We start from the raw sequence: 14,331 nt of genomic DNA, 5'->3' as shown, positions 1-14,331 counted from the left end.
CAATATTGTAGATATGGATAAGAAAGATGGTAGACATGTTCAACTATGCCATCTTGCTTTTATAAAAGCACAATTTATTTATTTATTTAGCGCATGGCTGGTCACGCACAATATTAAAACACTTCATTTTTACAGGTTAAAACAATTAAAACATTTAAAAAAAGAGCAGTAAAAAAACCTAAGAGGAAAACAGAAATAACATTTCAGAGTTTAATATCGAGTTTGGAGATCCAGTCAGTAGCTGTCATTGTTACGCAGAGGAAGTCCCTAAAATCTCCTGGATACCTTCTGTTAGAGCATTCCCTCACTATATGTTGGATAGTCTGTCAGACGGCCCCACAATCGCTTGTGCTAAAGGTGTCTTTCCCCATTTATACAAGGAGTCGGCACACACCCCATGAGTCGTTCTAATTCTATTGTATATCACCCATATGTGTCGGGGTAGATTAAATCCTGGAGGTATACTATTAGGATTAATATGCTCAGAAATATCTTGGGGGGAATAGCTACTCCACGCTTCCACGCTTTGCTTTGGGAGGCAAAGTTACTCGCATCCATGGCAACCCTTAAGCCACACGTTCCTCCTGGGTGGTGCTAAATGAGTAACAGACGGACTGGTAGCCAGACATCCGCGAGGATCTCCTGGCTTCACACACAATCCCACAGTCCTTTTAAGGACCTTTTAAGTTCCAAAAAGCACAATTAAAAGTATTTGATAGATGCTGGAAGATTCTCAGTCCCTACAGAGAGCCTATACAGTGTATATATTTTTGTAGAAAAGCTCTTTTTCCTTAATGTTTCCTGTTCCTAAATTACATCCCAGTCTCTTTTATTACCAATCACATTTCAGTTCTGACACTGTTCACATCAAACCCTGCCAGGCTCAGTACAGATATGACTTTAAACATACATTGATGGCTCAATTATGTCCCCATAACTGATAGACACAATTGAAACCTATTCCTTAAATTTGGATCTGGAAAACTGTAGGAACATGGCATAGTGGACCATAGTAAGACTCAGAGTGAAAGTTAAGGTGAAGACCAGCAACTGCCCATCCCAGAAGACCATCTTATAACCATACCACCAACCACTTGGTTTCAAAACCACCAAGGGCTGAACAAAATACCAATTACGGGTAGTCCTTGACTTAAGACTACCTAAGTCAATGGCTGCTGTTGACCTCTCCCCATTCCTAAGAGGTCTATAAGGGGTGTGCATAAGAGCACCAGCGTGCCTACCATCCCTGTTCTAATGTCCCTTTTATTTGTATTCATTTTATGTATTCAATTTATGCTTATACATATTATCTAATATATACTGGATAAATAAATAAATAAATAAATAAATAAATAAATAAATAAATAAATAAATAAATAAATAATTGAGCCCAACATTTCTGTTGTTAAGTGAAATATTTGTTAAGTGAAATTGCCTCATTTTATAAGCTTTCTTTCCACGGTTGTTAAGTGAATCATTGCAGTTGTCAAGTTAGTAACACAGTTGTTCAGTGAATCTGACTTCCCCGTTGACTTTGCTTATAAGAAGGACGCAAAAGGTGATCACATGACCCTGGGACATTGCAACCAACATAAATAGAGTCAAGTGTCTGAATTTTGCCAAGTGTCTGAATTTTGATCACAAGACCATGGGAATGCTGCAACAGTTGTAAGTGTGAAAAATGGACAGAAGTCACTTTTTTCAGGGCTGTTGTAACTTTGAACGGTCATTAAATAAACTGTTATAAGTCGAGGATCACCTGTAATTCAGAAGGACAAGAAAAATAAATCCAAGTTTAATGCCCCTGAAGTTACATCTTCTCACTGGCAGTGGGAAATTAATAATTTGGAATTATTCTCTACAATAGAGATACTAATCTAACTGAGCCTTCCAAGTGAAGCCAAGCAATGTAACTGAGCCATGAAGTGACACTTCTGAGATTTACCACCAAGTCCAGGCCAGGAATCTTGACAGTTAGGACAAGGGAAATCAAAATTATTTAAAAAAAAAAATCCCACTGAGATTTGCAGTTTTGAAACTGTCCTTAGGCAAGCCATCAAACTCTACCAAATGATGGCAAGGATACACATTATAAACTATAAAGTTTGTACAAAGTCAAAGATTGTATAAAGTCAGGATCTTAAAAGGTTATTTTTCTATTTTTCCACTCTCTGAAATATGTTTCAGAGACCATAAATATCCAACAGTTTCCAACAATTCATAGCACCCCAGGGTGATCCGGAAGTGGCCTATGCAGATACTGCATAGCATTGATCTTTTATGTTTTGTGGGGCTTTAGGGAGAAAGAATAGCTGTTCTCTTCCCTGGTTACGTGAATGGATTTTATTCTCTCTTAGGAAAAATAAACCCTGTTATTTCAAGACACTATTGGGTTTAAGAGGACTCCTCTGATCAGGAGGAAAGTATCTCCTTGACATGCTTTGATTTCTTTCAGTTGTCTTCACTGGTGGTTCTAGGCAGGAAAAGGCTGAAGGATCCAAGTCAGGGGTGGGTTCTACTTACCTTTACTACCGGTTTGCAACGGGATCCCACGTGCGCGTGAGCGAAGCATGCACAGATCGCCTATGATGACATCCGGGTGGTTTACTACCAGTTCTTGTGAACCAGTTCGAACTGGGGGCAACCCACCACTGGTCCAAATTCAGTGCCATATAGGTCTCTTAAAGCAGGGGACTCCAACCTTGTCAACTGTTAATGGGGCTCCCCTTGAAGAGCACTCGGAGGCTCCAACTGGTCCAGAATGTGGCCGCGTGGGTAATTATGGGCGCAACTCGTTGCGCCCATGTAACACCTCTCCTGCGTGAGCTGCACTGGCTCCCAGTGGTCTTCTGGGTGCGATTCAAGGTGTTGGTTACCACCTTTAAAGCGCTCCATGGCTCAGGACCTGGGTACCTACGAGACCGCCTTCTCCCACCGATAGCCTCCCACCGACCAGTTCGCTCCCACAGAGAGGGACTCCTCAGGGTGCCGTTGGCCAAATTATGTCGGCTGGCGACACCCAGGGTGAGAGCCTTTTCTGTGGGAGCCCCTGCCCTTTGGAATGAACTGCCCCCGGACATATGCAAGATCTCTGACCTCCGAGTTTTCCACTGTGCTCTTAAGACCCTGCTCTTCTGACAGGCAGGGCTAGCTTCATAATTGAGTTTTAAATTCAGAGTTCTTAAATTTTTGGGTTTTTTAGTTAATTGGCCTTAAATGTAATATTTTTAATAATTTTTAAATTTAAATCGTGATATTTGTATTGTGTTTTTACCTGGCTGTACACCGCCCCGAGTCCTTCGGGAGAGGGGCGGTATAGAAATAAAATTATCCTTATCCTTATCCTTATCCTTAAAGTTGACAAGGTTGGAGATCCCTGTCTTAAAGGAAGGTCAGATTGTTGTAGTTATTATTATTTAAATTTATAAGCCACTGGCTCCAGCATCTTTGGGTGGTTTACAAATGATTTACAACATGGAAACAAGAGAAATAAAATAAAAATAAAAAGGATAGAGATAATAGAATAACAAACCAGCTAAGTTAAAAGAAGGCTTCAATTATCATCACTAGGAGCTCAAAGCAACCTATGGAATGTCTGTCTTCCAATTTTTCCTACAACAGTTTAGGGGATATTTAAGACAATCTGTCCGGGATTCTGACAAATTTCGCAGCATCACCAAATGCCTTATAATTTTCAACCTCTTATTATAAATAGATCCCCTTTCATTGGTATTTATGGAGTGGCAAATAAATAACAATGAATAACTTCAGAAAAGAAGAATCAGTGGATATAAAAGAGAATATCCTACATCGCTGCATTTTTAGAAAATGCTAAACGAAGAGGGATGTATTGTGTTTGTTTTGTTTCCTTTTTCTTTGTTTTGCTTTCTGAAATGATGCTAACATTTAATTTTTTTTCGTAGCTGTTTATCTGTAATCTTGTTAGACTTGTTCTTTAAAGTCATAATGGAAGGATTGGAGGGGGGTGGGGCTTACTGCTTCATGAAAAATAAACACAGAGACACAGAGAGCAACTGCCAAATGCCATCTAACTATGTCAAAACATTATGACATTTTCTATTGACGTATTCACTAATGAATAACCTCTCACTTTCGGAATTCAAAAAGCCAAGTAAACATTCCTTCTGTAGATAGCAATAGCACTTAGACTTATATACCGCTTCACAGTGCTTTACAGCCCTCTCTAAGTGGTTTACAGAGTTAGCATATTGACCCCAACAATCTCGGTCCTCATTTTACCCACCTCGGAAGGATGGAAGGCTGAGTCAACCTTGAGCCTGGTGAGATTTGAACTGCCAAATTGCAGTCAGCCGGCAGTCAGCAGAAGTAGCCTGCAGTACTGCACTCTAACCACTGCGCCACTGTGTCTCAGATCGTGCTGAAAGGCCCCCAAAGACATGTGGCTCCATGAACTGGCAATAGTTAGCTTTCTGCATTCCAAGTACCTGCCATATGCAGCATATTCTGGGGAACCCATCTGCTACCTGTGGGAAGGCTGATTAGCATGATAGTAGAAAATGGTGGGTTACCCACATGTTAAGCTAAGAGTCTTGGGATCAAACAGGATCTGGCATTATGCTGCAGTCTCAGCATGTGTTGGAAATGTCTCAAGATTGGTTTCCCACATCAATATTTAACAACATTCAACCAGGGGTGGGTTCTACTTACCTTTGCTACCGGTTCGCAGTAGGGCCATGCACGCACACTTGCTTCGCTCTTCTGCACAATCACAGAAGTTTCTGCACATGCGCAGAAACATTTTGATGATGTCGGGGTTGGTGGGTGAAGCCTCCTGCCGGTTTTACTACCGGTTCTATAGAACCGGTGCAAACCGGGGGCAACCCACCACTGCATTCAACTATGGAATTAGCTGTCTGGAGCTATTATTTAATAATAATAATAAAGGTATTTTATCATTTTCTCTATTTCTATATCAATGTAATATGAATTAACCAGAATGAACTTATTAAAAGTTCCTTCTGATTAGCAATTATTCTTTACCTAGTTATTTTTTAACTATCGTCTGATATGATAGGTAAGTAAAGATTGAATATTGAATATTGCTTAACGCATTGTAAGCCGCCCTGAGTCTCCGGAGAAGGGTGGCATATAAATCAATTTTTTTTTAAAAAAAATCTGGTATTCCAAAGAATCAGATATATAAGTAAAAGTCACCCACTATAATGACTTAAATAAATTGGGTCCAAATTGATCCAAAGATTATATACCACTGACTTGTTATTACAGGGTAGAAATCAGAGCAAATCTTATACATAAATATAAATACATTTATAACACAATAAATATCTAAATAAATGCAATAAATAGTTGCTCAGCAATCTTTTCACCAGGATTATCTGCTGGTAGTTTCTAACATATAAAAATACACATTCTATATCCTATATTCATAGTCTTATCTATACACATTTATTAAATATGTATAATATTTTGCTCTTCTAAATTGGATAGTGAAATATGTAATATGCATATGTATAACATATTACATTTATTAAATACCTATTAAATTGGATAGGGAAATATTTTATTCATTTATCAAAAAATATATATAATGTCCTTTCTATCAAGCCATTATTATCCTAAGCTTTTCTTCATCTTCTATGTCCATAAAAAGGGTTCTTAATATCCATGGTATCAGGCACCAAGCAATAAAGCATACATTACTTCTAGAAACTGAAAATGAACATTGACAAAAAAGGCTTGAAGAATTTACTAATATACATATTCCAAATCCAAGATGAATTTTTGTTTTGAAATACAAAATATTTTTTCAACCCATTCTCAGTTTAAAATTCTCCTTTATTGTCAGTCTAACTAGCCTCAATAAATGATATTGAAAATACATAGCTTCCTCAGTCACTTAGAATTCCAAAAAAAACACAAAAAACAGAAAAAGGTAGTATTTCTTTTTTCACACAAAGCTCTTTTTTTTAAATGGCTGACATTTAACAAACACTTGTAGCAGCCTGATTTTCATATGATCGAACCTGACATCATCTAAGCCAGTGGTTAGAAAACAAGATACAGTATAGCAAAAAAAACCAAACGGACATTAATTTTATAGATTAGTAGTTAGACTTGCTGACAAGAAACAAGAAATCTCTCAAAGCTATAGGCCCCCCCTTTTAATACAGCATAAATAAATTAAATATATGCAGCTGACCTCAATTGACTTTAACTTATCCTACCCTAAGGTAAGGTCCCATTTCCATAAAAATAAAATGTAACATGATCCCAACTTAATGAGAAACAAAAATATTACCTATACACAATGCTAAGAATTATTCTCATATAGTAATAGATGCTTTGGGTGCAATTCCACAACAACTGGATTACCATTTGAAAACTGTTCAAATGAACCCTCAACACTGTCAAGCTACTTACTAAGTCTGCATTATTATTAATCTTCTCATCATTCCTACCACCCATCTCCTCCCACTTGTGACTGTATGACTGTAACCTTGTTGCTGGTATCCTTAAGATTTATACTGACTGTTTCCTAATATGATTTGATCGCTTTTTGTTCCCTACGATTATCATTAAGTTTGTACCTTATGATTCTTGACGAATGTATCTTTTCTTTTATGTACACTAGAGCATATGCACCAAGACAAATTCCTTGCGTGTCCAATCACACTTGCCCAATAAAGAATTCTATTCTATTCTATTCTATTCTATTCTATTCTATTCTATTCTATTCTATTCTATTCTATTCTATTCTATTCTATTCTATTCCAGTCCAGTCCAGTCCAGTCCAGTCCAGTCCAGTCCAGTCCAGTCCAGTCTAGTCTAGTCTAGTCTAGTCTAGTCTAGTCTAGTCTAATCTAGTCTAGTCATTGGCAAATTCAGTCAATTGCAAAAGGCAGCTTTACTTGGAACAACTTACATCCTGTGATGAGATTTATAACACCATCAAACATCCACACCTACCTATCCCAGATACTTGGGAAGGAATTGATAGGTGGACAAAAATGCCAAATCCAATCTGAACATTTGCCTGACTGTGTGAAGAACCATAATAATGTTTATGCACACCCTAAATAACATTTAGATTTCTGAGTGAAATTCACCCCAAACCATGCAATTAGGATTCCTTTGACTTCAACAATACCTCATTAAGAAAAGCTGTTCAGAATGAAATACTGATATTTTTTTATTCTGAATTAATAATCCAACGGTTTATTTTTCTTTCCTTTGCAGCATAATCTGAAGAAAAACTAAAAAGTCAAGCTCTAAGATGAACTGTTTTCTATTTTTCATTTTCTATTTTTCTAGGCAGTGAAACTATTTGAACAGGGAGAGAACTGTAAATTTAATTCTTATGCAAATCATATTTATCTGTTTGTTTTCATTTACATATAAAACTTAAATAACGCCCATCAGACTACCCACAGAGCAACTCATTGTATTTAATATCAATATTTTTTAAAAAACAACAGCAGATGTCACCAATTATAGCAGTTTCTCAAAATATGTACCTTCATTTATAAGAAAACGAGAAGCTACAATACTTAATTTTCTACTTGATTTCCTGTTTGATAATTAACATTTTGAAACAGACGTGCATCCTCTCAGTTCAAGACTTTGTGTTCATGTCAATGCAAAATATCATTGTGGGGGATTTAATTACTATATAATAGTGGTCCTCACCACAATTTGCCAGAAACTACTCATAAAGGCCATATTTCCACAGATGGATCTGTGAAAAATTTAATGATATTTTGATCACCTTATCAAGAACAACAAACATCCAAAACACATTTCAAAGCAATCTTTAATCTTTTTTTCTAAAGCAATTTTTCCGGTCAGTTAGTTATATTTATTGCAATTGTTTTATTGCCAAAATGTTCTTGAACACCGTTGAAACATTTCCAAAAAAAGACGAGGAAAGAATTTTACCTTGCGGATTCCTCTGCTTAGTTCCTCTCCATAGTTTGTCCCTAGGATCTCAAACAGAACATTTGGATTCCCACCATTCTCTGCAAACTCCAGGTCTCCTGTCAAGCCATTCACTCCACCCTTAAAAACAAGCAGGAGAAAACTTTCAGATGTATAAAAGGTAAAGGTAAAGGTTCCTCTGAACATGTGTGCTAGTTGTTCCCAGCTCTAGGGGGCAGTGCTCATCTCCGTTTCTAAGCCGAAGAGCCAGTGCTGTCCAAACACGTCTCTGTGGTCATGTGGCCAGCATGACTAAATGCCAATAGTGCACAGAGCGCTGTGTACCTTCCCACCAAAGTAGTCCCTATTTTTCTACTTCTGTTTTTTACATGCTTTCGAACTGCTAGGTTGGCAGAAGCTGGGACAAGTAACGGGAGCTCACTCCATTAATGCGGCGCTAGGGATTCGAACCGTTGAACTGCCGACCTTCTGATCGACAACCTCAGCATCTTGGTCACTGAGCCACCGTGTCCCACTTCAGATGTATACTTCATTTCAAATATAGCTTCCTGCCCTTATGAACGTTACTCACAACAAAATATAGTCGTTCAACATTCATTATTCAAAATGTTTTATGCATCTGTGAACTCTTAATAACTACAAAAAGTAGAATAACAACCTGGAAGAAATTTAAAACAGTTGCAATAATTTTAATATATTGGCTATGCCTTTGATTTACTTCTTTATGCTTCCTTTAAAAAAAACCCTGTGCAATAGCTGCCCCTCTCAATCAATGACTCTAGGCAGCTTACATCCAAATGCTAACTTTCCAGTACTCAGACTGATCAGTCGTGTGTAACGCAAGCAATTGTTGAAGCCTCTGCAGAAAACAACATTTGATTAAGTTGATGAAAGGATCACATTTTATGAATATTAAAAATATGAATATTTTGCCAGGTAGGTAGAAAGATACACATCCTCTGGTAGGCTAGCTATAAGGGCAGCTTGTATTTGGAAAGGGAATAATTTTAAAAGGATTGCAACACCAACCTTTGAACTATATCTGTCAACTCTTTAAATGTGTTCCACCTGTCCATTAATTGCTTCTTTTGTTTTTCTCTCATATTTTTAAGTATAATTTTTGTTTTATCTTTATTTATTTTCAATCCAGCTACTTTTCCATATTCCTCTATTTGCTCAATTAACTTTGGACCTGTTTCTATTGGTTCTTCCATAATGAATACTAAATCATCCGCAAATGCTTGTAGCTTATATTCTTCTCTTTTTATTCTCATTCCTTTTATTTTGTTGTCTTGTCTTATTTTCCTGTTTAAAATTTCTAGGGTCAGAATAAATATAGTGGAGATAATGGACATCCTTGTCTAGTTCCTTTTCTTATATCTACTTTCTCTGTCATTTCACCATTTATTATTACTTTACCGATTGGTTTTGCAATACCAACCTTTGAACTAGATCTGTCAACTCTTTAAAACTGTTCCACATGGTATAAAAGAGACCACTGAACAGTCTTTGAGAAGACTGTAAAAAGTAGATTAGAAAAAAAAATTGTCTTCCTAAAATGGCCTAGAATTTTTCTAAAAGAAGAGAACTTCAAGAAAAAATATTGCATAAACAAAGCAATTGTATTGCCTTTATTTGCTTGTATTATCAGTACAAGTAGTCCTTGACTTACTGCAGTTCATTTAGTGACCTTCAAAGTTACAATGGCACTCAAAAAAGTGACTTATGACTGTTTTTCACACTTATGACCATTGCAGCATCTCCACGGCCACATGACCAGAATTCAGACATTTAGCAACTGGTTCATATTTATGATGGTTTCAGGGTCCTTGGGTAATGTGATCAGCGTTTGCGACCTTCTGACAAGCAAAGTCAAAATTCGGACGCTTGGCAACTGACTTATATTTATGACAGTTGTAATGTCCTGGAGTCATGTGATCACCTTTTACGAGTTTCTGACAAGCAAAGTCAATGGGGAATCCAGATTCACTTAACAACCCTGTTATTAACTTAACAAATGTGGCAAGAAAATTCGTACAATGGAGCAAAACTCACTCAACAAATGTCTCACTTAGCAACATAAGTTTTGGGTTCAATTGTGGTCGTAACTCATGGACTTCCTGTATTTTCCCTATTAAACACATCTAGAATCCAAAACTTGATTTTTCGAGACTGAAGATTAATTTGCTAAGATAAAAATGAACTTTTGTGTCTCCTATTTCATAAATCAATGTTGGAAGAAATATCCATCTGGTTCAGTTCCAAGCTGGGAGACAAAATGGAGGCTGGAGTCTGATTGGAAAGAGGGTCCATTTATTGATGAAACAGAAGCACGTGGGTGGTTCTGAGCAGCTGACCACATGGGGATGAGAGTGGGTGACTTTTATACCTTCCCTTGGACTTTGAACTTGAACTTCCTGTTCCTATGCAAGAACATGTATTCTATTGGCTGTTGTAGGTGTCATAGCTAACTTTGTAGGTTGTCTGAGTCCCAGGTTTGGTTGAAGTCTGCTGGGTGATGCAATGTCCCCAGATGATTGTGCCAATGTGGTGAGCTCTGCTGCTAGATGGGTTAATCCTATTATGTCCTGGAGGGTCATGTCTTAATCCCATCACCTTGGAGCTGGAGGTCTTTTGTTTTGTAGATAGGTTGTCCCAGTCTTTCTTAATGGGCACCAAATATCTGCTGGGGGCAGGGAGCTGTTTTCTGTTTTTAAAACATATTTCTTCTTTTATCATCCAGGGAAATATAATATTCTGCCTTTTTAATATTTCCTAAAATAATTCATTCTTCTAGGAGGGCGTGTGTCTTCCTTCATCAACACTATCCATCACTGACAATGAAGACCAAAAATTGGGATGCAGGACGTTAGATCAATGGATCATTCTTGAGATGAAGGGAAAACAGCAGCCACAGCTCTCTTTTCCATAGGGCACATAAAAAAAGACTTTCTTTTTGTCAAGAACTTAGATAAATGTGACTGAGAAAACCTAGAGGGCAGTTAGATATAATAAGGTGGCATCATTTTTCTTTAGAGTATATTGTTTGTATCAGCCTTATTTAATAATTTACATGGATTACAAATGGAATGGCACTGCTATTATTTCCCACGATTGCCCCGGTCACCATTTCTTGAAGTGTCTTTACTGAATAATGGGAAAATTGTCAGAAGCTTGAATAATGAAAACAGGGAGTTTTTAAACCCAAAATACCTTGATGGATTCCACTTAGAATAAGAGAGGAATGGTGAAAATGATCTAATTTATTATATTTCTCCCAGTTTTGAGATATGAGAGCAGGTTTTAATTTTAGTTCAAATAGGATTTGCGATGATCTTTACTTTTATGAATTTTCTAGACCTGATAGAGCAGGGCTGTCAAACTCCCGGCCCGCGGGCCAGATGCGTCACATGCTGGCCATACCCACGCCTGGTTTAGCGAAGGGGGGAAAAGTCCCGATACGTCATGTGACAACGCCGTGACGACATGAGTTTGACACCTCTGTGATGGAGAATCTAAAAGTAACTTGTGCTGATTCCTTCTTGACAACAGGTGTATTCCTACAGTATACAGTAGAATCTCTTTTCACAAACCTTTTTGACCACGACCAAATTTCACCCTGACAAGTCCTTTAAAAAAAAACCCAGCAAGCAATCATGTGATTAATATGAACAGTTTGTGACAGTAGTGAAATCTAAAATTTGTTACTACCGGTTCTGTGGGCGTGGCTTGGTGGTGGTGGGGGTAATGTGACTGGGTGGGTGTGGCCAATTTTTTTTTTTTTTTTACTTTTAAAACCATTTTTTCTACAACCTCTTCGGTGAAGAGGTTGTAAAAAATGCTTTCAAAAGGCTCTGACAATCCAAGCTGAGTTGCCTGATTGGCAGAGGCTTTTTTTCTTTTAAATGCCTCTGACGATCAGGCAACTCAGTTTAGATCGGCAGAGGCATTTAAAAGAAAAAAAGCCTCTGCCGATCAGGCAACTCAGCTGGGATTTTTGACAATCCCAGCTGAGCCGTGCAATCATCAGAGGTTTTTTTTTAAAAAAAGCATTTTTTCGGCTGAAGAGGTTATAGAAAAAATGCTTTTAAAAGTTTTTAAAAAGCCTCTGATGATTGTGTGGTTCAGCTGGGCACTGGGGGGGGGCAGGGATTTTTGCTACCGGTTCTCTGAATCACCCGCCTCCATCGCTACCGGATCGTGCGACCCGGTCCGAACCGGGAGCATTTCACCCCTGGTTTGTGAACAATGTGCTGACTGCAGTTCAGGATTCCTAGAGTTTCATCCTGAATTTGATGTTGATAAATTCTGGAATACCCAGCTAATCCCCAATCAAAAGGCTACGAAAAGCATCCTAACTTAGATAAACGCTGGCTTTTATTTAACAAAAAATTAATATTCCACTGAATTTTTAATTTAAAATGTATTCAAATGCATCGAAGCAGTACATATTGAAAAAAAACGCAATTTCAAATAATGGACTTTGGGGAAAAAAAATGCATTTGGACACCCAGAATTTGAGATGGAAAACTGATTGCCTATTCTAACATATATAGACTAGCTGGGAATGAATGTTTCCCATTCAGAAGGGCACGGGGTTTTTCCTAAAAACGTTTGCCACCATTAAAAAAACCAAATTTGCAGTCCAAATCAATTATCCTTCAAATTGCTTAAATCATACCTCATTTCCATCCCCGAGAGCTGCAATTACTGAATTGTAATTGCTTATCTAGGGGCACTATGGATGGGTGGCATGTTTCCATTTTATTTTTAGTGGTTCTGGATTGTACCTTAGTCAGTCATACCGCCTAACCACGTGGAGATTACAGTGTCTCATTGCTAAATAGCTAGATGAATATTAAACATGGGTGATCTCTCCATGATTGCAATTGGAGTAGTCTGGTAGTTTCGACCAGTGAGGAATTAAAAACAAAACAAGAAATTTAGCAGAATTTAACAGCTAGAGTCACCTGTGTGCGCTATGCTTTTATAGAGAGGGGAATAGGTCATGGCCGAGCCTGCAGACTTTTTATCTGTCAAACGCAGAGGGAAAATTAGCCACAGAACTACCCGAAGGCCTGAACCTGTAGAAACTCCAATTGTTATTTATGTGGTACAGGTGCTGTGTGTTTCTGACAATTTCTAAAAATTGAAGGAAAAGCATTAAAAACCCAAAGCCCAGAGGTAATAGCCTGAAACCAGAAAAGAGATTAGAAATTGATTATTCCCACTTAGAAGTTATAAGGAAAGTGAAGGAAAGAACCTGAGCAAATCTTTATTTCTGAACTTTTCGGGCAACTGAAGCTCCAGACTTAAGAGCTGGTTTTATCTATCACGCACAATTTAGGCCCCCTAGAGTAATTTGAGAAGCAACATTATTGAAGATTTATTGTTTTTACAAATGGTCGATGGACAGGCAGACAAACATACAATCCAATTTTTGTGATATTCTGAAAACATTTTCATTAGTATTGACTGTAATAGAGCTTATCTGGATAATATATTTTCATAAAAATCAATGCCTTTTTAATCTTTACTAAATCTTGCTGGATATACACAAGTAATAGAAATTGGGGGGGAGGAATGACCATGTTAGGAGTACAAAAAGTAGAACAAGCCTGATAGGGTTATCAGAAGAGACCAAATAATGCTTTGGATACCACAGTGGTTTTTCATATTTAGATCAGTGGTGGGTTGCCCCTGGTTTGGACCGGTTCGCAAGAACCGGTAGTAAAACTGGCGGGAGGCTCTGCTCACTGCCCCGAATATCGTCATAGGCGATCTGCGCATGCGCAGAAGTTTCTGCACATGCGCAGAAGCTCAGCATGCGTTCTCACTTCGTTTGCGCGCGCATGTGATCCCATTGCGAACTGGTAGTAAAGGTAAGTAGAACCCACCCCTGATTTAGATAGCAAGCGTTAGCTTCAAAAGGTGCAGGATAAATTAAGAAATCCCTCATCCTTCAAAATGGTTGAGGTCACCTTCTACTCAATGGAGAAATAGGAAATAAATATCTCAGCCTAAAAGAAAGAAGAAGAAGAAAGGAAAAGGAGACAGCTCTCAAGCTGTGGCAATTTCATCCCACTCTCTCTAATTGAAGAGTGCCATCAAAATGAGCCTGAAAAAGAAATTTCAATGTACAGCCATTTTGATACAAGCCACTTTGATCAATTGCAGGGTTAGGTCTTTCTCACACATAGAGAAATTAAAGGAGTATGGTGCACTCATTTACTGCATCACTGTTGTGGCCCACCAGCAGCCAGCAGAGCTGGCAGGAGATTCGGACAGTGAGGAGGTTGAGGAGGAACGTGGGCCAGTCCTGGAGTCTGGGGAAGGCTCAGATGAGGGCTCTGAGAAGCAGAGAGGGGGTCAGGGCCGTATGCCAGTTATCAG

The 14,331-nt window shown here is 38.1% G+C and overlaps 1 protein-coding gene across 2 annotated transcripts in view; it reads right to left on the bottom strand.

Annotated features, from left to right (window-relative positions):
• Positions 1 to 14,331, bottom strand: part of GRID2 (glutamate ionotropic receptor delta type subunit 2) — a 1,144,662-nt gene that overhangs the window by 355,231 nt on the left and 775,100 nt on the right. For both annotated transcript variants that reach the window (XM_034440485.3, XM_060686953.2), the window contains exon 8: positions 7,939 to 8,058. In XM_034440485.3, coding sequence (XP_034296376.1) covers positions 7,939 to 8,058 — 120 coding nt within the window. The remainder of the gene's footprint in view (positions 1 to 7,938; positions 8,059 to 14,331) is intronic.

This window comes from Pantherophis guttatus, chromosome 8 (genome assembly GCF_059756535.1).
Source record: "Pantherophis guttatus breed Tessera chromosome 8, ASM5975653v1, whole genome shotgun sequence".
Lineage (NCBI taxonomy): Eukaryota > Metazoa > Chordata > Lepidosauria > Squamata > Colubridae > Pantherophis > Pantherophis guttatus.
This window is presented reverse-complemented; position numbering and strand designations above follow the sequence as displayed.